The following is a 25,260-nucleotide window of genomic DNA, read 5'->3' as shown; positions in this document are numbered from 1 at the left end:
GGAGCTAACAAAATCCCAGTCCCAACAAAAACAAGCTTCCATGTTGAAGTGACTTAAGGCAAATATTTTTTGAAGTGATTTTTATACTTTTACAATAACCCTAGAATAATAAACAACATAGTGTCTTAACAAAGTGAAATCGTAGTGGCTTCAAGGAACCATGGTTAAATCCACGAGGGGATGTCCTGCCTGAGGATTCTTCAGTTTCCTCTTCTGTCCAGAGCTACACTCTCAGTGAGGGGGCCATTGGTTGCCTAACCGGTCGCGCTCCAGCCATGCTGCCCAAGCATTGCTTTCTAGGCTTCCTCATCTGTTTCTTCCCGACTGGGGTTGTAGGTAAGTGCTTCACTTCTTTTTAACTGCTCACGACTTTGTCATCCGAGTCTGCTCAAGGGACTGTTAAAAATGGCTCTACTTTTCCTGGCTTTGTCAAATTTTCAGCTTTCTTCTGACATGAAATGGTCAGAACAGACATGGAGTCAGTTTCTCTCTGCAGCCTGCATAACTCCAGGTGGACTTAATAAGTAGCTACGAAAGGGGAGACACTCAAGAAACTTCATATCCTGAGGAAGGAGAAACCTAGGCCTGGGCTGAGGGCCTGGAACCAAAATGGATCCCAGGCAAAATTTCACCTCAGTGTAGCAGTCATATAATGGCTCCTGGGAAGGTGGATGAGTGGCCTTGGTGTGAGCTTTTCATCTTGGTCATTACATTCCATCACCGTCATGGAAGGGACTGAAGATGCTATTTTTTTTTTCACTGCCATTTGCTCCCTCTGGAGCTCGACAATGGGATGGGAGGGTATCGCTTGAGTTTTTATAGTCAGGAGCACAGTTGTTCTAGAACTTGAGCGTGCATAAAAATCTTCACACTCCAGTTTCAGAAGATGACTTCTGGCCTCCACCTCTCCCATCTGCACTTCCTTTAGCAACTCCTTTAGGAAATCCTGATGCAGGCATCACACTGCAAAGTATTGCTAAGAACAACTGTGCCCGTGTTCATGTTCAAAGTTTTTCCTTCTCCTTTTATTTTAGAAACTCAGTCAGCCCATGAGTCTCTGAAGCCTCAGAGAGTACATTTCCAGTCTCGAAATTTCCACAATGTTTTGCACTGGCAGCCTGGGAGGACTTGCACCAGCAACAGCAGTATCTACTTTGTGCAGTATAAAACGTAAGTAATTTGAGCTTCCTCCAGTTGGGATCAAGATGGCCACTGGGAATATACACTCTAGAAGACAGTGGAGTGTTAGGATCTTTTTTTCAGCTTCAGAGGGGTTAAGAAGAAGCAGAGGTAGGGACAGGAGCGTCTTGTCTCCTTAAATGCCGTCTGGGGACACAAAAGTCTCGATGATGAGCAGTCTATTGGGGACACACTTCACCCCTCAGAGACGTAGCACCGACACCTTAAGAGCTGAGCCTCTGACTTCCGAGTGGAGCCTGGCACATGGTGGGGTCTCTACATATTTATCTAGTGAATGTTGGACACAGAGTGCTTAACACGTAGTAGGTACTCAACCAAGCTGACGCTATTGACAGTTGAAGAAGCCGCTGCGGGACACATGGGGATGAGTGCACAAAAGAGATTTTTAATTCAACAGTCACTTTTGAAAACTTAGAAAATTCTTTTCAAAAACAAGTGGCTCCTAGAACATGCTGTGGCATGCTCCTCCCTGTGCTCTGTGGTCTGCTTCTGGGGGATCATTGCCAAAACTCAGATATCATCAGTTCCCTTCCAGGATTGAGGCCAGGAGATAGAAGCTCCTGATTTGCTAATGGCGGGTTTTCCCACTCATCCATTTCTGGGGGTTACTGGGGCTCCTCCTTCTCTTCCATAGTTTGAGATGCTGGCTGAGAGATACTGAGACAGCAAATATTACAGTTCCACATTCACGATTTTTCATTCAAAGCTCAGAAATCAGATGTAGCTGTGGACCGAAATAGCAGTTTTTATTCCATACCCTCATCCATGTCTCTCTAGACGGGAGTAGGTTCAAGGTTAGATTTTTCCCATTAATTAACCTCATGTTAATGTCACAAGAACCATTTCCAGAAGTCTTTCAGTCTTTAACTGTTGCTGCTTTTCTCAACATATTTTACATAGCAACAGTAAAATGTGTGCAGCTTTATAATAAAACTTTCTCTGTTCTAAAAATAGATCTGTGCATAATGGGAGCTATTCCAGCATATAGAATGTAAGGCTTGGTGGGTCTTTTTTATACTTTCCCCTTAGGTAATATAAATAGGGCCTATTGGAGGTCCAGTGTTGACAGTGGATTAGAAGTTGTTTAATGAAGATTAAACTTTAGGACCCTGTGGGAGAATTTTATACTCATAATTCTTCTTCTTAAAGAGGACTCCTCAAGTTTATGAGATTCAGATTACTTGGATCCATTCCTCTCTATATGATATTTTCAAGAGCACAATGCAGATTTATATTTTTGAAGCCTCTCACTTTATTCTATTCCTTTCATGTGGGTCTACTGTTAATATCTGTCCCACTTGGGATAGGACAAAAAATGAGGTATCACATTACCAAGAGAAACTAGCCACTATAGCTAAATTCAGCTAGCAAAGACCATATATCAACAATAAATAACAATTAAAAACATCAAATTGTGCCCAATATATGTAACAGGTTTTGCTCTAACGGTATCCTTTGATAAAATGCCACTGCTGCCACTGTAAAATTTACAAAGTACAGACACTGGAAGTATTCCTCATTATGTGGCTGGAAAGCTAGATTTCAGGTCTTTCCACAAATATTTTGGGAAGACTTCTGCCCCACCTTCTCATTTCTACTCTGTTCCCACTGTCATTTATTGTGTCCTCTGATTTGTGACGGAAAACGAAGGGAACCATTCATCTTCCCTTCTGCCGTTGTACCGTCACATACTCTTGGGCTGAGTCAACCTATCTGCATCTTTATGGGCTTTTTTCATGGGCTCCCTTCCCTCACTCCTAGTGCCTGATTTCAGGGCTCCCTCACTATAACCCCCACTCCATTTTCAACGAAAAAATTGACCAGATGTGTTGGGTAAGCAATACCTGAGATGAAAATTGGTAGCGACTTCTCAGAATTGGCCACATTACTCAACAGCAGACCGATGAGAAGTGAAGAAAACCACAGGGCTGAAACCTCAGAAGCATTAAGGATGTGGGAAGCTAGTACTCAAAAATGGAAGTTGGTTCATATACCAGAAGAAAAACTTCACTATTAAAAAACCCAAAGCCCTTTTGCTATGATACAGAAGATGTCAGGCTTCAGTTTATCTTTCAGCAGGATAACGCTTTGATTAACAAGAATAAAAACTTTTTTAAAGATACTGGAGAAAAGCTGGAAGCTATCACAGGGGTACTTACCTTGGAGGACAAATCCCAACTGGTCTAAAAAATTAATAGACTGAAAAAATGGAAAACTCCTTCAGTTGGAAAAACAACTACTACAACAACAACAGCATCAACCCTCAGATCTTTGTCTTTTCCCTTCTGCAGGTATGGACAGAGACAATGGAAAAATAAAGAGGACTGTTGGGGTATTCTAGAATTCTTTTGCGACCTTACCAATGAAACATCAGATATACAGGAACCTTACTATGGGCGAGTGAGGACCACCTCTGCTGGGATCCACTCGGGCTGGACCATGACACGGCGCTTCACTCCCTGGTGGGAAAGTGAGTTCTGTGGAGTTTCTTTGCATTTGCTCTTCCTGCCCCTGAGTAGCCCCACGGAGCAGGCTCTGTGCTTTGCTGAACTCTAGGCATCACGTCATTTGACCTAATTCTCAGAACATCCCTGGAAGATGGCTTTGACTAACCTTGTTTTATAGCCCATGAAATCAAGGCACTGAGGGTCCAGTGGTTGGCCGGTCTCATGGCTTGTACCACCCAAGTGAGGATTCCCATTCTGCTGCATCTGACTGCAGGGTCACAGTCTAATCTGCTGCCAGACTGCCAGCTCCTATGAGGAGAAGTAGTTTCACACAGCAGAAAAGGAGTCCTAATGCTTTTCCCGAGCATGGGAGTGAAATTCCTGAAAATACACTTCAGAAATTAAGACTTCTTGTCATTCCCCCCCAAACAGGAGACAAGAAGTTTGCCCTTATATCCATTCCTCAATGACATATATTCTTTTTCCAATTTAGTCATAATCCTAGAATAATATAATCTAAAATGTAAATTATAAAATAAACCATTACCATGTAAGAGTAGACAAAAGAGTAAGAGGAAAAGAAAAGTGTTTAATGTATATATATAAAAAGACATGCATACGAAAGCAAAAAAGAAAATATGGGTATTTACTGCAGTCCTCATAATCACCATTAGCCATGAAGGTAGTTAATATTTATAACTTTTTACAGTATTTTTTAAATTTTTTAAAAGATTTTATTTACTTTTTTGAGAGGAGAGAGAGAGAGCATGAGAAGGAGGAGGGTCAGAGGGAGAAGCAAACTCCCTGCCAAGCAGGGAGCCTGACCCAGGACTTGATCCCGAGACTCCAGGATCATGACCTGAGCTGAAGGCAGTTGCTTAACTAACTGAGCCACCCACGTGCCCCAACTTTTCTCACTATTAACTCAGTGTTCACTTTCATTCCAGCCAGTACCTCAGCTCCTCATTCTAATGGAGTTGGGGTCCTTTTGATCTTTTCCTGTGTTCGTTTAACATAACCTTACATTAATTTTTTTTTTTAATTTATTTGACAGAGATCACAGGTAGGCAGAGAGAGAGGAGGAAGCAGGCTCCCTGCTGAGCAGAGAACCCAACGCGGGGCTTGATCTCAGGACCCTGGGATCACGACCTGAGCTGAAGGCAGAGGCTTTAACCCACTGAGCCACCCAGGCACCCCTTACATTAATTTTTATCATTGACTATAGGAGCTGTAAGACGTGCCACAGAGGATACCAAGCATACTTCTACCTGGCCTTTGTTGTATAAATAGCAACTCTGCTTCTCCTTGATACTCAGAACCAGGGGCCCAGACAACACACAAGAACCTCATTTTCTCCTTGTTGGTTAAATGGCATGAAAAGCTCCTCATAGTCAGGAGGCAGCTTCGACTTCCAATTCTTTGAAACCACTGTTGTTATAATCAAGTGTATGGGAAACAAATCATTTCATGAGTTGTTCATCATATTTAATAGTAAGAATCAGCCCTCCCACTTCTACTTCTTATATCCTAGGCCAGTGAATGTCTATGAAAGAAAGAGCGCCATATATTGGTCACAAGATTAGAACATATACCAGCTCCCAAGGTCCTGTCTCTCAAACTTGAGTTTTCAATTAGCCATTTTATCTTTCTGTGAAGTGGGGGTTTCTAAGTGATGGGATATATCAGAAGGCCAAATATTCCTTTGGGTATGAGACTGACTTCACCTCTTCCACGTTAACTTGGTTCTTCTCTTGTAAGCAATATATCCTCAAATATTATGTATGAATAAAATATCACTACATTCATTGTAGGGTAGTCAGCAGGAATGTTGATAAAAGCCCTGAAGCAGAGAAGACAAGTCTAGCATCAGGAAAGTGTCCATTCCACTGTCTCTTGTCCCTTCACCATTAGAAGGGATAAAAAAATTCTACTCTATACAGTGAACTATACTAGGGGTTCAGCATTGGTCCTCCTTACAGGGAAGTTAGACTCTCAGTAGTATCAGTCTAGCTTTGCCCAAAGGAAGTCCATATGTTGAGTCTCTATATAGTCTCCATCCCTCTCACACTGCCATTTTGTTCCTGAGCCTGAGGAGCAAGTATGAGACACTGGAGAAATAAGCTTCCACTGCCTCCATGTAGAGTTTTTAAAACAACTTTATTGAGATATAATTGACACCCTTTTCAATTACCTATATAATGAGTACAATTCAGCAGTTTTTAGTATATTAATGGATATTACCACCTTCATTTATAGTCAATTTTAGAACATTTTCATTACCTCAAAAAGAAATACCATACTCCTTGGCTATCACCTTATTTATTTATTTATTTATTTGACAGTGAGAGAGAGAGATCACAAGTAGGCATAGGGACAGGCAGAGAGAGCGGGGAAAGCAGGCTGAGCAGCTCTGCTGAGCAGAGAGCCTGATGCGGGGCTTGATCCCAGGACCCTGAGATCATGACCTGAGCCGAAGGCAGAGGCTTTAACCCCTGAGCCACCCAGATGCCCCAGCTATCACCTTCTTATTCTCTCATTTTTGGAGCCCCTTAGCCCAAGGCAACCACTAATCTACTTTCTGTATGTACAGAGTTAGGGAACTCAAATATTCTTAACATTTCACATGAATGAAATCATATAATATGTGGTCTTTTTGTGACTGGCCACTTAGCATTTTCAAGGTTCACTCAGCATGATGGACATTTGAATTGTTTTTACATTTTGGCTATTATAAATAGTGTTCCTATAAACATTCATGTACAAGTTTTGTGTAAACAAATGTTTTTATTTCTCTTAGGTATATACATAGAAGCGAAATCTCTAGGTCTCATGGTAACCCTATGTTTAATCATTAGAAAAACTGCCAGACTCTTTTCCAAAGCCACTGCACCATTGTACATTCCCTTTAGCTGTGTATGAGGTTTCTTATTTTTCCACATCCTTAGCAATATCTCCCTGACTTTTTGATTATAGCATCTTAGTCAGTATGACGTGGTAGGTATCTCATGTTTTTTGTTTTGTTTGTTTGAAAGAGAGAGACTGAGAGAGCATGAGAGCAGGGAGAGAGGGAGAATGAGAAGCAGACTCTCCACTGAGCAGGGAGCCTGACACAGGCCTTGACCTCTGGACTCCGGGATCATGACCTGAGCTAAAGGCAGACACTTAATGGAGTAGGCCAGCTAGGCAGCCCCCTCCTATGGTTTTGATTTTCATTTCCCTGATTAAGGATGTTACATATCTTTTCATGTGTTTATTGGCCATTTGTGTATCTCTCTTGGAGAATTATCTATTTAACGCCTTTGCCCATTTTTAAGTTGGATTATTTGTCTTTTTATTATTAAGTTATAAGAGTTCTTGATATATTATGATACCAGACCTTAGTCAGATATATGATTTTCAAACATTTTCTCCCATTGTGTGGTTTGTCCTTCCACTTTCTTGATGGAGTGATTTGAAGCACAAAAGCTTTTAATTTTGATGAAATCCAATCTATTTTCCCCTGTTGCTCATGCTTTTGGTATATCTAAAAATCTTTTGCCAAGTCTAAGGCTATAGAAGTTTATCTTAAGTTTTCTTAAAACGAGTCTTACAGTTTTAGCTCTTATATTTAGGTCTTTGATCCATTTTGGTTCATTTTTGTGTATGGTGTGAGGTAAGTGTCTACCTTCATTCTTTCACGAATGGCCATCCAGTTGTCTAGTGTCATTTGCTGAAAAGGCTATTCTTTTACCCTTGAATGATCTTGGTGCTCTTGGTAAAAATATATTAATCACAGACCTGTGTGTTTACTTCTAAACTTTCAATTTGTTTCCGATGATCAATATGTCTTTCCTCATGCCAGTACCACACTCTTTTTTTTTTCTTAAGATTTTATCTATCCATTTGTGAGTGAGAGAGAACAAGTGGGAGGGAGTGGCAAAGGGAGAGGGAGAGAATTCCCACTGAGCTGGGAGCCCAATGCCAGGCTTGATCCCAGGACTCTGGGATCACAACCTGAGCTGAAGGCAGACACTTAACTGACTGAGCCACCCAGGGAACCCCACACTGTCTTGATTACTGCTGCTTTGTGGCAGATTTTGAAGTTGGAAAGTGTGAGCCATCCTACTTTGTTCTTCTTTTCCAAGATGGTTTTGGCTATTCTGGTCTCTTGCAATTTTATATCCACCTAGATTTTTGAAAACTTCCTTTTGGTAAGTGTATTTTGCTTTGCATTCACCTGGACACAGAAATATTTGCTCAGAGGTCCATCCATATACTTCTTATCCAGACCTCCTGCCACCAACTGAGTGTGTATAGTACTATAGCAGTCCACTTCTGGCCAGTACCCTCATGTCATCCAGAACCTTCTGGGAATAAGTTTTCTTCCCCCTGCCCCTTTCTTAAGTTAAGTGGTCATTAGGACTCCTCAAGATGCCATAACTATAGAGGAAGAAAAAGTAATAGAGCAGTAGATGTAGTTGCACTGAACTACCTACTTTCACAAACTAATTTGATGGTAAGACCTGCTAAAAGCTGGACTCCTAGAATCCATTTCCACTTAATGTTGGCACTTTATGATGTTCTACATCAGAAGACACCCAGTTCATGATAGGAAATTCAGGTCACATGTTTCCTTGATTTCACTTGATTCAAGTGTTCCATTTTTATCTGAGCTCAGGAAGTCTGGAAATTTTTCCAAAAAGGAAAATAGTTATTTTCTAAAGAGGGAATGACTTTGTGCCAAAAATCCCAGGACTCAGAACTGCCACAGTCTCTAAATAGCATCCTGATCTGCCACAGATAATTTGAAGATTGTTAGATTTCCCGGATCATAAAAGTGGCAGAGCTGCTTGTTTGCAACATGAACTAGTTGAGAAGTCTGTCATTTAGTCTGGGTCCTTCTCAAAGCTGAAAATCTTATGGATTACTTTGCAAATGGGTAACACAACTAAATGTGGTATGTGTCTCCTACAAAATGCATAGAGGCCCAACAAACCCAGTGACACTTTCTTTGCAGTAGAGGATGCAAAGTGAAGCAACTTGCCTTTTACTGGAGAGGAAATGTCTCAACAAACCCCAGAGGAAATTTAACTCCAACACTCAGGTTCAGTGTATCTTCCTTAAGCATCTATAGTGCATAGGACTTTAGGATACCAAGTTCAGTCAGTATTGGATGAGCAGTTTAGTGGACCAACATGATATCCTGTGGTACAAAGATCAAAGACCCTGTAGATTATATGTGACAGAGATCCAGATGAAATGAAAGCCACGTGAAAGGAAATTGTTCTGGTGCTTTCTAATTATTGAACAAAGGAAAAAATTCTCCAGCCAATAGCTATATTGATTGGCTCCAGAACAGAGATACTGCAGCTAAAAAGCAATTACACCATGGTCACCACCTGAATAGATTTGCAATTTTCCTTTTTATCATTCAAGATCCATCTTTTTTGGAAGAGGAGGGTATACTTAAAATAAATGAGTCAAGTGGGGAAGTGATACATCTCACTACCTCTGCACTTTTCAAGGTATTTTGATGCACAAATTTTGTTCAAAAGAGAAACTCCATTGACTTCCACTTGACCTTCCATCCCATAATAACTTCCATGGATCAGGGAACCAGAATGGAAATGATATCTGTCAGTTGTTGTGTATTATCTCATTAAATTTACTTTTATTACCTGACCACTATAAGAACACACTATAAGAGGAATTCTGAGTTTGCAGAGATAATTATCAACTCAGAATCAGGGTCCCATTTCTGGCCAGAGTCTATACTTACCTTTCCCCAATTCACAATTATTCTCTAGGGAAAGATGAAAGATTTATCGTAAAACTGGTAGCATTATTACTTCTCTTGCCTTCCAAATCTCACCCTAGTGATCTAACTAGTGCAATGTCTAATTAAATCCAAACTAATTAGATCATGTCCAGAATGTTAGATGCATTGGAATTTAGAAAAAAGGCATCTTTAGTTTTGCAAATCTTCGACTAGTAGAAGAGTGGAATGGGAATTGAGCAAACTATCCATGGCATCCAGCACAGTATTTCTTGGAATACCACTAGATTCAAGCCCAATACACTCCACCAATTCTTTGGTTAAGGAAAAAGAGACTTTATGACCAAGCTGGTATATGACAAAAAGGGAGTTTGCAGCATAGTTTAATTGCTATATTCAAACCTAGAAAAGGGGTCAAGTTCAAATTTGTTCCTCAAACAAAGCTTTCTTGAGTGTGAGCCATTAGGTTAGTTGATAAGATTAGCCAAAGACATTGGCTGAGATGAGCGTCAACTCAATTATATTTTAATTTAAATAGTGTTGCATTGAGAAGGGTTTGTGTTTTTTCTGTATGACTCTCCTATGAAGGATAAAAGCCCCAAAACTAAAAAAGCCTTCTGCCAGGACTTCTTAAGAAGAATAGGAAAGCAATGTGTAGCACAGTCAAAACTGGAGCAACTGTTGTGGAAGAGATAATGAGACCCCTGCTCACTTGCCTGTTTCCTTACCTCCAGCTCTGCCTCTCTTGCCACAGGTCCTGAGGCTTTCTGAAAATAATGTTTTGAAAAACACGTTGCTAGGCTATAAGGACAGCATGTTCCTAGAGTCTGTGATACAGGCCTAATGAATCAACTAGCTGCATTGACTCACCTGAGATCTGTTTCTGAACATTGGGGTGTGGTTTTAGGTTAAGGGGTTCTGGCTCCTGGTATCTATCTACGGACAATGCAACATTAAAAAAATTCTTAAGTTATAGCAGCATTTGAGGCTCAGTATGATTTCAGTATTTTTTAAAACCTCATATTTTCTTGAATTAGAATGAGCTGTGGAGTTTTGGAGTAGACCTGATTTTCTAATGGAGTGACTTAAAGTCAGATTAAATAATCCCCTTGACTCCATTCATTCCACAAGTATTTATGAAGCACTATGTTCTGGGCATTATACTAGGTCTTAGGGAGAAAATAGCAAGTACAGCAGACACAAAGAAGTTTCTTTCTTCGTAGAGATTTCTGTTTAATGGAGAAGACAGACTTTAATAAAATAGTAATACAAACAAACATAACATGATACTAATGGCAGGTGGTACAAAGGAGATCCACAGTCGTATCAGAGCCTCGCCGAGGAGAGACCTGATCAGGGATGTCAGGAAGAGCATCTCTGGAGAAATGACACTTGAGCTAATATCTAAAGATGATTAGAGGTTAACTAGACAAAAAAAAGTTGGAGGATTTCCAAGCAAAGGGAATAACATTGGCAAAGGTCCTCTGGCAGGAGGAAGCAGGCCAAGTATAAGAGTCTGAAAGACAGACACATGGTGAAGAAGAGTGGGCAGGAGGGATGTGAAAAAAGAGGGGACTGGAGAGATAGAACAAAAATGAAAATTTTCTATTAAGGAGTTATGACTTCTTCTATAAAAATGTAAAGTGATTTTTTTTTTTAAAAGATGTTATTTATTCCGGTGCCTGAGTGGCTCAGTTGGTTAATCATCCATCTTTGGCTCAGGTCATGATCCCCAAGTCCCAGGATCAAATCTCGCATCAGGTTCCGTGATCAGCAGGAAGTCTGCTTCTCCCTCTGCCCTACACCCAACTTGTGCTCTCTAGCTCTCGCTCTCTCTCTCTCAAATAAATAAATAAAATTGTCAAAAAAATAAAGATTTATTTATATTAGAGAGAGAGAGCATACATGAGGCAGGGAGGGGTTGAGGGAAATAATCTCAAGCAGACTCCCCACTGAGCACGGAGACTGACATGGGGCTGGATCTCACCACCTGGAGGTCATGACCTGAGCCAAAATCAAGAGTCAGACACTTAATTGACTGAGCCACGCAGGCGTCCCTGGAAAAATATAAGGTAATTTTAATCAGGAATTACATGATCAGATGTATTGAAAAGATGACTTCGGCTATATTTGGAAGTACAGATCAGAAAAAGAAGAGCAATTGAGTTAGTGAGTTCTTGTAATAGTCTGTAAGAGTCAGGATTTGGCTTGAATTAGGATAATGAAAAGGATATAGAAAATTTATCATTGAAGAGACATTTGGTAGGAAAAATTGGTAGGGCTTGGTGATGGGTTGCATGTAGAAGTAAGGAAGAAGGACATGTCAAAGATGACTTCCAAGCTTCTGGCTTGCATAATTGGATGAATCCCTGAGATTTTTTTTAAATGAGGTTTGATGGAAAAAGACCAGTTTGATGGGGTACAAAGTATTGGAGATCATAGGTCAATTTTGAATATGTTGAGTTTAACATGTTTTTCAGATATCCAAGGGAAATATCTATGCATATATCCCCAACTCTCTAAGACACACATTTGCATATAATACAATGGGCATGGATAGGACTGCCTAGGCAGGAAGAAGTATTGAGAAGCAATGTTGGTAAGGTCAGGTATTGAAAGAATTTCAACAAAGGACACCTGAGTAGGGAAGCTATATCTCACAAGGAGAAATAGCCAACAAGGTAGGAGGAAACCAGAGGACTGATATATGCTCTGGGAAGAGAGTGTTTCAAGGAGAGAGTACTCGAGTAAAATGGCTTTGTAAGGTCAAGTAATCTTAAACTGTCCATTGTAACACACTCACAATTGAGTGCAAAGGTCAAGAATGGTCACTCAGTTACAAAGCTCAGCATCCTTGATGACATTCCAGGAGCTCCTGTGATGTCTGCAGCCAGGATCACTGGTATCCTAGGCCAATACTTAAAATATATACTTCACCCATATTTAAGATGAAGTATCACATTGAGCAACCAAATCTAAGATGATGAAGGTATACATTCAAAGGACAGGTTCTACATGTATATGATTAAAAGAAAATTCTTCAGTAATAATAACTTGGGCCAGAAGGGGCAAAGACTGGTCAGCTTACACAAAAATATTTTAGTGAAAAAGAAATAATGTAATCTTACCAGTATTCATCTTTAACAAATGTCTGCCAATTGAAGTATGTCTAAACTCTGAGACATGTTAGTAAAAAAGGACTGGATTTTTTGGTTTTTGGTTTTTTGTTGCTAGATATGTGACAAGAATGTTAGAAATATGTTTTCTATCTAGGAGAAAATTAAACATACATCAAACTAGACTACAAAACTAAGCAATAACTCCTTCTCAGCTTGCAAGGGATAGACAAAGGGTCTGTGCTCACTAGAATTTGGAGCATGGAAATCACAAAGAGGATTAAATACCAGCCACTTCACAAAATTAAAGTGTAAACAAAGGGGAAATCCTTCACTAAGCAATTTGGCAAAATTTCTGACATTTGACAAGTGGATTAACAACTTTTGGTTTCAGATTAAATGGGGTGGGAGTTTGTGTGAGTAGAAACTGTCCTCTTCTAAAATGCTTTCAAAGTCTGGATAAAACATTTCACATTCTCTTACAGAAGAACATGAGAGAAAGGAAAGGAAATCTCCAGGGGCCAAAACAAAGTAGCTGGAAACCGGAAGGAAAACCAGAGGATAAACAAAGTAAAGCCTTATTGTCCTGAGAGTATTTTCCTAGTTTGGAAACTAGACCCTGAGTGGTAACAGCCATTCCTGGGGCAGAGGACCAGGTTGTAGGTGAGCACAAGGTGGAGAGTTACAACTAGTACCCTCACAAAATCTTGAACACTTGAAGGGCTCCTATAAATAAAAGAGCAGACTAGGAAATGCCCATCCAAGAAAGAGGAAACAAAGGAGAGCATATGTTTCAGTATTGACTCTGTTACCAATTAGGTATTTCCTAAATTCATAAAGCCTTGAGATTTAAATATAATCCAACTTTGTGTTTAAGAAAACACCAATCTGAGGTTGAATCAGGTTGATATGGCCTCAGGACAGCTTGCAGACACAAAACCAAATGTCAGAGTTCAGAGGGAATGCAACATGAATAGGGTCATTTGATCTGTGTCCACAGTGTAGTTTAGTGAAGTTAACTATGGTCTAATTGAGACTAAATAAGACAATAAATCTTGTTCCCCTACATCGTCCATTTTACAAAATCAAGTCTGGCTGGCTGAAAAACTATAAAACTCAGCAGCTGTAGCTTGTAGGCCAAAGTGCCTGCTTCTATTTTTGTCAAGAAAATTCTGATGTAGCATAATCACACCCATTCATTTACATTTTGCCTGCAACTGCTTCCATGCTACAAAAGCCATGGCAAAGTGAAGTAGTTACAACAGACACATATACTGCCCGAAAGCCTGAAGTATTTATCACCTGACCTTTTACAGAAAATGTCTGCTGACTACTATTCCATAAGATAACATGGGAGAATATTTTCATGACTTTGGGATAGGCAGATTCCTAAAAGTACTAATGCTGAAGGAAATGACTAATAAATTGGACTACACTAAAGTTAAGAATTTCTATTTATCAAAATATACCATTAAAATAAATAAAATGCAAGTCACAGAAGATATTTACAATGTCCCTGATAAAGGATTATGTTTGAAATGTACAAAGAACTCTTACAAATCAATAAGAAGACCAGACAACCAATTAAAAAATGAACAAAACACTTGAATAGCTCTTTGCAAAAAAGGGCATCCAAATGGCCAATAGACACATGAAATTTCATTAATCCTCAGGAAAATGCAACTCAGAAACACAATGAATTGGTATTATACACTTACCAGAATGGCCAAAATTAAAACTTGTAAAAAATAATATTGTCAAGTGTTATAATGTGAAAAAGAGGAACTTTCATATACCACTTAACAGAATATAAATTGGTGTATCCACTGAAACATGGAAATATCTATAAGAGCTAAACCTATATAAAACAACCTAAGCCTGTGAATAAATTGCAATAGTCATACATTTAAATACTAAATAGCAACCAAAAGAACAAACTCTTAATACATGCAACATGGATGAATATTTATATATATTCCCATATATATATAATCTATGTAGATTCCTATATATATAATATATATAATATATATATCATATATCTTCACACATATATATATTAGTTTGCTAGAGCTGCCACAGGATACCACAGAATGCCACAGACTGCCTGCTTAAACAACAGAAATTTATTTTCCCACAGTTCTGAGGCTAGAAGTCCAAGGCCAAAGTGCCAGCAGGTTTGGTTTCTTCCAAGGTCTCTCTCCTTGGCTTTCTCTCTGTGTCCTCACATAGCCAGCTCCCTGTGCTCATGCATGCCCATGTCTTTTACAGACACCAGTCATATTGGATTAGGGCCCACCCATACCACCCATGAAGTCAGTCTGACTTCATTTTACCTTAATTACCTCTTTAAAGGGCTTATCTCCAAATACGGTCATATTCTGAGGTATGAGGGATTAGAGCTTCATCCGATGAATTCTCAGGGGATACAATTCAGCCCATAATTTCATATATACATGTATGTATACATGATATATACATATATGTATACATCATATATACATATACATACATATATGTATATATGAAATTTCATGTATATATCTATAGTGAAAGAAGCCAGACACAAAAATAGTATGTATTGCATGATTTCAAAAACTAATGTATATGGGAGCACCTGGGTGACTCAGTCTGTTAAGCGTCCAACTCTAGATTTTGACTCAGGTCATGATCTTGGGACCATGGGATCGAGCCCCACAGCAAGCTCCATACTCAGTATGGAGTCTCCTTGAGATTCTCCTCCCCCCCCCCTGCCCCTCCCCTGCTCAGGTGTGCAGACATTCTCTTTTTCTCTCAATGAATGAATAAAATCTTAAAAAAAAAAAAAGGAAGAAACAACTAATATATATGGTGATACAAGTCAGGACAATTGTGGTTATCATCTGGGGTTAAGTAATGGGAAAGAACATGAAGGAAGTTTCTGGAGTGCTAATAATGTCCTGTTTTTAATCTGGATAATAGCTATTCAGCTATTCAGAAATAGCTATTCAGTTACAAATAAACACTTGTAAAGATTTGTTGAGCCATATGATTTACTTATATAGGATTTATTTATTTGTCAATATCTATCTTATAGGTCAATAAAAGTTTATTTAAAATTTAAAAATTCATACTTCCTGGTTGGGGAGAAAGCATGATCATGATGGTGGACGTACCCAGGTCATTCTGACCCCTGCAACTTCCCCAAGCACGGGGAACTCTGCTGCACAATTTCTGTTGGTAGGGGGTTGTGTTCAGGCTTTCCTCTGATTTAAAAAAAATTTTTTAATTAAATTTAAAAAATTCAAACAAAAGCAACAAAAAAGAAAGTATCAACTTTAGACATGTGCTCACAATAAAAACACAAGGGAGCAGATCAGTATAAGCAAATTTGGAACAAACAGTCACCTAGTGGACTACCCTTTCAAGTATTTATAATAGTGGAAGCTGATAGCAAAGTAAATAAAGACATAGCAGAGGAAATAAAAGCATAATCAAAGTACAAAAAATTTTTTAAGGACCAGATTGAAAAAGACCCAAATAGAGCTCATTAAAATGAAACAAATCATTGAACTAAAAGAAAATGTAATATGGGGATTTAAAAGTCAGTTCAGACATGGCTGAATAGTAAATTGGTGGGCTGGAAAACAGGTCTGAAAATAAGAAATTCTAACAGAAATTGAATTGAAATTCCAGAAGATGAGCATATATATCTCTCTATTCACCTATCTGTCTATATCATCTTTCTTATCTATCGAGAATGGTTAATTTTTAAGAATTATAAAAGATATGAATCTATAAACTGAAAATATGTAATGAATATCAAAGGAGATGACAACAACAATGTCCATCCAACAATTAATTCCACCTAGGATTATTATAGTTAATCTGAGGAAAACTAAAGTGACCACTAATTTATCCAATATTCTTTCCTAATTCATAATGATCTAGTTAATGATATCAAGATAAAAGGACCAAAAATTCTCTCTCTGGATCATTCCCATGCTATTCCATAGCATATAACATAATCCTGTAGAACGAATTTTATAGCAACATGTTCAAACAGTTTTAAAGCTACTATGAAATTTTGCATCTTTTAAGAACCTACAAAATATCAGGGTGCCTGGGTGGCTCAGTCATTAATTGGCTGCCTTCGGCTCAGGTCATGATCCCAGGGTCCTGGGATAGAGCCCCGCATCGGGGGCTTCTCCCTCTCCCACTCCCCCTGCTCGTGTTCCCTCTCTCGCTGTGCCTCTCTCTGTCAAATAAATAAATAAAATCTTTAAAGAAAAAAAAAAAGAACCTACAAAATATTTGCCCTACTCTAAGATCTCCACCAAATAACTTTTTACACTTCATTTCCCAAAACAATCACTGTGGGCTGGGGAAATGACGGATAAACTTCTCCTTAAAGCTGAACCAGAAGGTATGAGTATTTGCAAAGAAAAAATTATCTTTAAAGAAACTTCTCAGACATTCCTATTTTAGGTTTCAGCAGTATCTCTTCATAATGATTTCGGCCAGATCTCTGAATTTAATCGTGACTTGTTATCTACAATGTGTCCATGTGAAATATTATATTTTTTGAATGACTTGTCAAGTTTTCCTATTCTTTCTCCAGCAAGAATAGATCCTCCAGTCATGAATATAACCCAAGTTAATGGATCTTTGTTGGTGATTCTCCATGCTCCAAATTTACCATATAGAGACCAAAAAGGAAAAAATGTATCAATAGAAGATTATTATGAGCTAGTATACCGAGTCTTTATAACTAATAATTCACTGGAAAAGGTAAGTTCAGGTGAATAGATAAGTTTGATATTTTTCTTTTGCTCACCTACGTAACATTTTAGCTTTAAAGTATGTCTTCTCTTTTGCCACTCAATCTCCTCTTACTTTTCTTAACCTTTTTTTAAGTTCCTTCTCACTTCCACCACCACTGATAAATAATTAGCTCTTGGCATCACCATTACAACTCTTGTGTATGTCTATCTGTGTTTGTGCCTTTGTTCAGCTGGTGTCCACTTAATCTTGCTTGCATATCTAAAGATTACTGTTAATTATATTTAATTTCATTTGATGACCATGCATACTCATTTTTATGGATTTTACACAAACTGTTTTTTTTTTAATTTTTAATGCTCAGTGATTCATTAGTTGTGTCTAACAGTGCTCATCCCAACACATGCCCTCCTTAATACCTATGACCCAGTTACCCCACCCTTCCACTGCCCTCCCTTCTGTAACCCTCACTTTGTTTCCCAAAGTCCAAAGTCTCTCATGGTTTGCCTACCTCTCTGATTTATTCCCATTCAGTTTTCCCTCCTTTCCCCTGTGGTCCTCCGAGCTATTCCTTATGGTCCACATATCAGTGAAACCATATATTTGTACTTCTCTGCTTGACTTATTTCACTCAGCATAATCCCCTCCAGTTCCATCCATGTCGTTGCAAACAGTAGGTATTCATCCTTTCTGATGGCTGAGTAATATTCCATTGTGTATATGGACCACATCTTCTTTATCCATTCGTCTGTTGAAGGGCATCTAAACTCCATCCACAGTTTGGCTATCATGGACATTGCTGCTATGAACATTGGGGCACACATTTGAGGTGACTTTTGCATCATAGCATTATGTCTTTATGCCAACTTTGCTATAATATTTTAATCCACCTTCAGTGCCTTTATCTTGTTTGATGATTAATTGAATGTTCCTTTTCAGTGCGCATTTAAGGCAGGGTTCCTTTAGTTCTATGCAACAGAAAACTATTTGAAGTGGTTCAACTGGGGGGGGGGCAGTTATTAGGAGGTAACAAGTGAACTTAGGACAGACAGATGCAAAAAAAGAAAGTTCTGCCAGGCTTGGAAGTCTGGGAAGTACAAATGGAGAAGTGGTCTTAAAGGATCTGAGTTCATCCCTCTGGCAACATGTTGTGTGTCTCCAGCGGTCTCCGTGTCTCCTCCATTCTCTTCACAGTCCAAATTCTTGGAAAAGAGACTCTGGCCACTGGGTCAGCTAGTCAGCAGCCCTCATGTTGCGTGTACACAACCATGATCTGTCCCTTTATCAGGCTCTGAATGAGGACTCTGGAGGAGTATGTGTCTGGGAAGAAACCCTATAATCTAGCTACTGCCAAGACTATGGACAACTTACTAATTTTATCAAAAATAGAGCAAATCAGTGACTAACCAAAAACTATTTATCATCTTATCTTGCCCCTTTATGTATAGGAGCAAAAGGTATATGAAGGAGCTGGTAGAGTTGTTGAAATTGGAGCTCTGGCACCTGGCTCTGCTTACTGTGTGGTGGCTGAAATTTATCAACCCATGCTAGGCCGAAGAAGTCAGAGAAGTGAAGAAAGATGTGTGGAACTTCCTTGAAGGGGTATGGAGTGCTCCACAACATGGCAATCAAAAGCTCTTTGAGAGTGGGATGGCTCATTGTTGAAGCATCTCACTGAACGTTGTGTTTATATTTTCTTGATGCGGTGTTCACTATTAGACTTTGGGGAGCGCTTTGCTTATCCATTCTTTCTTCCTTTACATTTTACTATAAACTGATTTAGGCAACACCACTCAAAACATTGGAATTAGGGGCGCCTGGGTGGCTCAGTGGGTTAAAACCTCTGCCTTCAGCTCAGGTCATGTTCTCAGGGTCCTGGGATTGAGCCCCTCATCGGGTTCTCTGCACAGCAGGGAGCCTGCTTCCTCCTCTCTCTCTGCCTGCCTCTCTGCCTACTTGGATCTCTGTCTGTCAAATAAATAAATAAAATCTTTTAAAAATTGGAATTAAAAGAGGAGATGGGGAATAAAGGGCTCTCTGAAATACAGAACTTTATATCTCAATGTAACATCCTAACAACAATCTGCATTGCTCTAAGACAGCTAAATAAACACTCAAGGGCCAAAGTAAGAGCAGACATTTAACAAAATATTGTTGGATTCATTTTTTAAAGGTAATGTTACAGGCAAAAACAATTCTGAAGCAATCCTTTTTCACTCTCTACTGAGACAGTTAACTTGACATACATAGGCCAACTTTTACATAAATGGTACTTTTACATGAATGAATATTTTCCCGTACATTTCCTATTTCATATGAATATACTTTTTCATACATTTCTATTATAAAATATTTCTACTTAGTGAACTAATATTTTCTTTTAAATTCTATGTAAATAAAAACAGTATTTGAAATAAAAAACTTCTCATGATCTCTGGATTAATACCTAGATTAATATTGACAATAACATCTAAACACCAAAGGAATCCTATGCAATATAATTTCCTTCATTTAACATATACTCAGATTAAGGTTTTCTTTTCTGTGTTGGCTTTGTTTCTTGATATTGCCCTAAAATAACTTTCCTTATTCTCAAAATCCAGTAATATCTTTCAGCAACAAAGTAAAAAGAAATTTGACTCTAATTTACACCATACTCACTACTCAATCATCGTGGGCAAAGGGTCTCTTGCTGGTGACACTTTCATATTCTCTATATTCAAGGATGTTATGAATGACATTTTGACTGGTGGACGTAGATGGTGGTTGGGAACCAGATAGCGAAGTAGGCTTGGAGCTGAAAGCACACAATGGGTGGTAGGTTTATTTGGGAGAGGGACTGGAGTAAGCAGAGAATATAGAGCCAGAGAAAACCCATCAGAGACCCTCCAGCAGCTCCGCTGTCCCCTGAGCAAAGGTCTGTGGTTTAAGGCTCAGTGAGGGAACAAAAAGCTGTTTTCTCCACTTCGGGCTTAATCTTGTATATGTGTTTAAGGTTGTCTTTCTTGTGAAGAGCTATGTATCAGAGAATATTTGTACAGTTCCTCATTAAAACTGCTCCAAAATGTAATAAAGATATAGTAAATGCTTCTTGTTATATACAACTACACACGATATTAGATAGACTAAAAATTACCCAGAATTTCATGGAGGGAGAGAGTAAGAAACAAAGCAAGAGCTAGAGAATTAGTTTCATTGCTTTCTGATATGACCAGAGAAAATGAATTTGAGCATAGATCCAGATATAATCTCAACCCAGTATGGAGAACTAACCATAAAAATGGATGAAGGGGTGGCCATTTCTCCAGGTACATTCCTCAGCAGGTCCAGGCTTCAGTCCGTACAAGTGTCCATTTGCATATACGTTATATCTCTAACCCTCACATCTGCCACAAGGCAGTCATGATTACCCTGAAATAGATGGTCACTTACTTTACAGGGGAGTCTCTGAGAGACTGTGATTTGACAAGGGCCAAGACCACATCTATCTGCTCCATAGCTTAAGCACTTTTATCAGACCCTCTAGAACTTACTCTGGGATTTTGTACAGACAGATATCCCCTTAATTTCCTAGTTAAAATTCCTTTTCTTTACCACCCCCCCCAAAAAAAGGTTATTTGAGAAAAAGAGAAAGTGCCGGGGGAAGGGGCAGAGGGAGAGAATCTTCAAGCAGACTCCCTGCTAAGTGCCTAGCCTAAACTGGGGCTCAATCACATGACCCATTAGATCATGACCTAAGCCTCAACCAACAGTTGGACGCTTAGCCAATTGAGCCACCCAGGTGCCCTCAAAATTCCTTTTTTATATTTGGTTTCATTTTTTTCTTTAATATTAGCTGCTATATTAAAGGACAGTGTTGACTTTTAGGACAAGAGAGCAGTAGAGGCAGGAAGATCCGATGGGACAGCTGGGCAGCTGGTGGGTAGCCATCTGCTTTCAGGGACAAACAGAGCAGCACCAGTAGTTCCTGTTTGTCCTGAATGGTTGGAAAGCATGTATTAGAAAGATCTCTTAAGTCTATGCAGTTATTAGCAAATGTTCCCTAGTTGGCAAAATCCATATCCAAGTTGCCTTGAAGGCTAGTGCCAATAATTTCTATGGTATCTTGATTTTCAAGAAGAAGTTCAGAAATTTATTTTATAACTGAAGACTCAATGTTTTCAAGGCAAAAAACAAACCTAAAAAATCAAAAGCCAAAATCAACAATAGCAACCAAACAACCTGATGAGTTGAAAAGCTGATTTAGGATGAACTCTAGACAAACCTTTTAAAATTATAACCATAGAAATTCTTACATCAAACTGTATGATTCCCTTTAACTATATGCCATTTATTCAGAGGCAAAAGTGAACTTGGAGAATAGAAAGTTTTTTATTGTTTCAGTGGATTTTCTTTTGTTTATTTTATCATGCCTTTGGGACCACATTCTCCAGAAAGAAAAGTGGACTTCTGTGTCTTAACAATAATGAAACTCACTACAAAGCCCAGTGCTTGGTGTTGTCCAAACTGAACAACAAAAATTGATCTCTACAGAAGAGGAGTGATCATAAGAGAGGGACCTTGACCCCAATGCCCCAAAGATCTCAATTTTTTTTTAAGCTAAGACCTCAATCCCTTTCAGCACTTTAATGATATCTAGCCTCTCTTTACTTACCTCCTGGGCCTGCTGTGGGCAGGAGCTGGTCCATTGGGCATTCTTTCCCCTGTCTAGGCCTTCCTCCTCTTTGACCCCCTGTTGGTGACAGAAAGCAACCATGAGCCAGTTCTGCCAGATATTTGTATTGGGGTTTTTTATCTATCAAAGATTAATCTGGAACAATATACTATGCCTTGAGTAAAACTAATTCTAGACATACTGTGCAAATGGAAATATATATTTTAGGTAGAAAGGACCTGTTCCCTGCCTTTGAAATCATACCAAGGCTGATGATCCTGGAGATGGGTCTGTTTAATCCTGTTCAAGGCCAGGAAGGTGGGAGATGGTTGGAAAAGGCAGAAAACACAGCAGCTAGATCGATCACTGCACAGCTGGTCCTTTCTTCCCAGTCACTCTCATGTCATCCACCAACTCTAACGATTGCCACATGATGGCCCCCATAGCTCTGCTCTTCTTTTTTGCCCCGGTTTGTCACCTTATCAAGGGGGTTTCCTCACCCCCTACATCCACAGCACCTCCACTTGCTGGGATCTGATTTAGGTAGGTCAATCAGGGTTCTTCTCAAATATTGAGAGCAGAGGAGAGAACCCTGCTCTTTCCTCTGAGATCACACACTGTGAGGATCAGCTAAATGTGGAGCTGTTACTGGCCAAATTTCCCACCCGATAAGCCCATTAGAGACTGAAGTGAACACAAAGGAAAGCAGAGCAGAGATGGAGAGAAAGACTTCTGATGCTCTTCAGGTAAATCCAGCTGAACTTTGACTTGAGTGAGCAAATAATTTGCTCCCCCCCTTACTTTATTTTCACTAAATTTCTATTGCTTCCAACCCAGAGATCCTTGACTAGTAGAATAAAACAAGTTGTGTATGGCATGAATTGCATGCTGTAAGTAAACTTTCTCTGTGTCTGCTCTAACCTTTAAATGCTGAGAGGAACATTGCTAGAAAGTGTGTCTTTCTACAGATGATAAAATTAATGCAGTTTGGGCTTGGTAAAGCCCTAAAATGTGTATTATTCATCTCAGGGCTTTATCAAAGATGGGGTTAGCCGTGGCCTTATGTGTTCAGCAAATTCTTAACTTGGTTATACCACTTGGTTCAATTTGCCACTACCTTGACAATCAATACATGTGATTTTTCCTTTCTACTCATTTTTATAACAGCAAATCAAGGTCCCATGTGATATTCTTCAGAAATCATATGGCTGTATGAATACTATAACTGAAGGGCCAATATTTCCCTATTGATCTATTAATACAATCTTCAAGGTCAAACGGTCCTTTTAGAATGCTCCACATTCAGGCCACAAGTATTTGTTGATGTCTTAGTAAATGCCCCTCTCAGTACTAGTGACTCTATTCCATGTACCACACCTACAATGTCTTCAGTACTTATTTCAAATGCTTACGGTTCTCTTGCTCTCAATCTTACACACACACACACACACACACACACACAGAGCAGTTGCCATTATAGCATGTCATCTCTACTGGTTTGAGAACAGAGCTTTGTTACTCTGTCTAAATTCTACCCAAGACCTGACTTTACCACTACCTTCCATATTTACATAAAGAACAATATTTGGGGGTGTTTAAAATTAATCTATTTTTTGTTTTCTCAAAGTAACTTTAGCAAAGAAGAATGTTTCCAGAAACATTGTTTGTCAACTCCTTAACAGAACTCCAGCTTACAAGTGTAGTTCTGTTCTTAGTTTTGATGTTGTATGGCACCCCAGGGCACAATCCTAGGTATCGATGGTTTTGCCACAGTGGCAAGAATGGAGCTATGGAGATAAGACACTGACAGTCTGGGGCGCCTGGGTGGCTCAGTAAATTAAAGCCTCTGCCTTCGGCTCAGGTCATGATCTCCATCCTGGGATCAAGCCCTGCATTGGACTCTCTGCTCTGCGGGGAGCCTGCTTCCCCCAGTCTCTCCCTCTGCCTCCCTCTGCGTACTTGTGATCTCTGTCAAATAAATTTTTAAAAAGACACTGACAGTCTGCCAAGCCACAGGCTGGGACCCACTGCCATCAATATATAGTGCTCCAATCATTCAAGTTCATTATTAAAAGTAATAAATCTCATTCTTTTAAGGAAAAGTTAGTTGAGATCATTACTTTTTTCATAAACCTATGAAAAGAAAAGTGAGCTCACATTGCTCTGGAAGGAAAAGATCTACTATTAAGATCTGAACTTAATCTCTCAGCACCTTCACCCTGAATGGGTGCCAATTCCTGAACTTTTCCGCAAATAAGTGAGGAAAAATAATCTAACAGGAAGCAGCCTAAGGATTCCCTTCACTAGCACAGCAGCTGGTACAACACAGGCACACTTTAAGTGCTTGTTGATTAATTGAATTACGTACCCTGTACAGACATTTGTTATTCTTTCAGGCTGCTTCATATTGGAACCACTGTCTTATGCTCAGGAATTACCCCCAACCCCCAGTTTATGAAATAACAGCAGGTGCTTGCTCTCCATAGTTCCCCTGCACCTTGTACTGCAGCTCTCCTAATCTGACAGCCCCGCCCAGGCTTTGAATCCCAAAATAGGTTTCAAATGAGCAGTCTCGTGCAGAATCCATGTCGGCCAGAGTGGTGAGAGAGTGGCACAGAGACAGCCGAGGCTGCAGTTTTGGTGCCAGCACCTGATGCTGGTGTTTGAGCTTTAAGTGGTATAAATGGCACCCACATGCCCACGGCAGCACAGGAGACTTTAATGGGCCGGTCTGCAACAGAACTTGGACATAGTTCCTGGCTGTGCAGCCTCCAAATGACATTCTCTTCCCTGGCCCACTCCCACCCTCCAGAACCTGTGAGGTATTCCAAGTACATTTATTTCTTCCTATTAAAATTAAGTTATAATGTATATGCCAAAAAACCCCCGCAAGTGTTAAGGATATAGGTAATTCTTACATAGGTATTCTGTATGTATTTCAGACCAAGATATAGAATACTTCCAACATCCAAAGGCTTCTTTGCATAGCCCTCCCACTTAGTATGCCCAAGGGATACCCACATCCTGATTTCTGTCTCAGAGGCAAACTTTTTCTGTTTTTGCACTTCACATAAATAAAATCATACAGTGTGGTATTCTGCATCTGCTTTCATTTAATGTCAGCTATGTAAAATCCATTCATGTTGTACCATGTATCAATTGTTCATCTCTTTAAATTAATGGGTAAATTTCCATTGTATATTTAAAACACAGTTTATCTTTTTTTTACAGCTTTAAAAGAAAAAAGAAAGGATGAATACCCAAGTTTTGTAGCAACATGGACGGGACTGGAAGAGATTATGCTGAGTGAAATAAGTCAAGCAGAGA

General features: G+C 39.3%; 1 protein-coding gene and 1 pseudogene across 1 annotated transcript; both read left to right on the top strand.

Moving 5' to 3' along the window:
• The first annotated feature begins 206 nt into the window (after nucleotides 1–206).
• On the top strand, nucleotides 207–19,118 carry IL22RA2 (interleukin 22 receptor subunit alpha 2). The gene is made up of 5 exons (XM_047733978.1): nucleotides 207–336; nucleotides 1,035–1,170; nucleotides 3,492–3,670; nucleotides 17,119–17,288; nucleotides 18,728–19,118. The coding sequence occupies exons 1-5, from the start codon at nucleotides 276–278 to the stop codon at nucleotides 18,875–18,877; spliced, it is 696 nt and encodes a 231-aa protein (XP_047589934.1). The 5' UTR covers nucleotides 207–275; the 3' UTR covers nucleotides 18,878–19,118.
• On the top strand, nucleotides 15,628–15,766 carry LOC125103461 (uncharacterized; annotated as a pseudogene).
• Nucleotides 19,119–25,260: the final 6,142 nt, after the last annotated feature.

This window comes from Lutra lutra, chromosome 6, assembly GCF_902655055.1.
Source record: "Lutra lutra chromosome 6, mLutLut1.2, whole genome shotgun sequence".
NCBI lineage: Eukaryota > Metazoa > Chordata > Mammalia > Carnivora > Mustelidae > Lutra > Lutra lutra.
The sequence above is the reverse complement of the archived record's forward strand: the minus strand, read 5'-3'. Positions and strand labels throughout refer to the sequence as shown.

Coding starts and splice junctions, on each gene's coding strand:
- IL22RA2 (XM_047733978.1), top strand. CDS start 276: ATGCTGCCCAAGCATTGCTTTCTAGGCTTCCTCATCTGTTTCTTCCCG. Junction 1,171..3,491: donor TACTTTGTGCAGTATAAAAC/GTAAGTAATTTG, acceptor TCCCTTCTGCAG/GTATGGACAGAGACAATGGA. Junction 17,289..18,727: donor CTAATAATTCACTGGAAAAG/GTAAGTTCAGGT, acceptor CTTTATGTATAG/GAGCAAAAGGTATATGAAGG.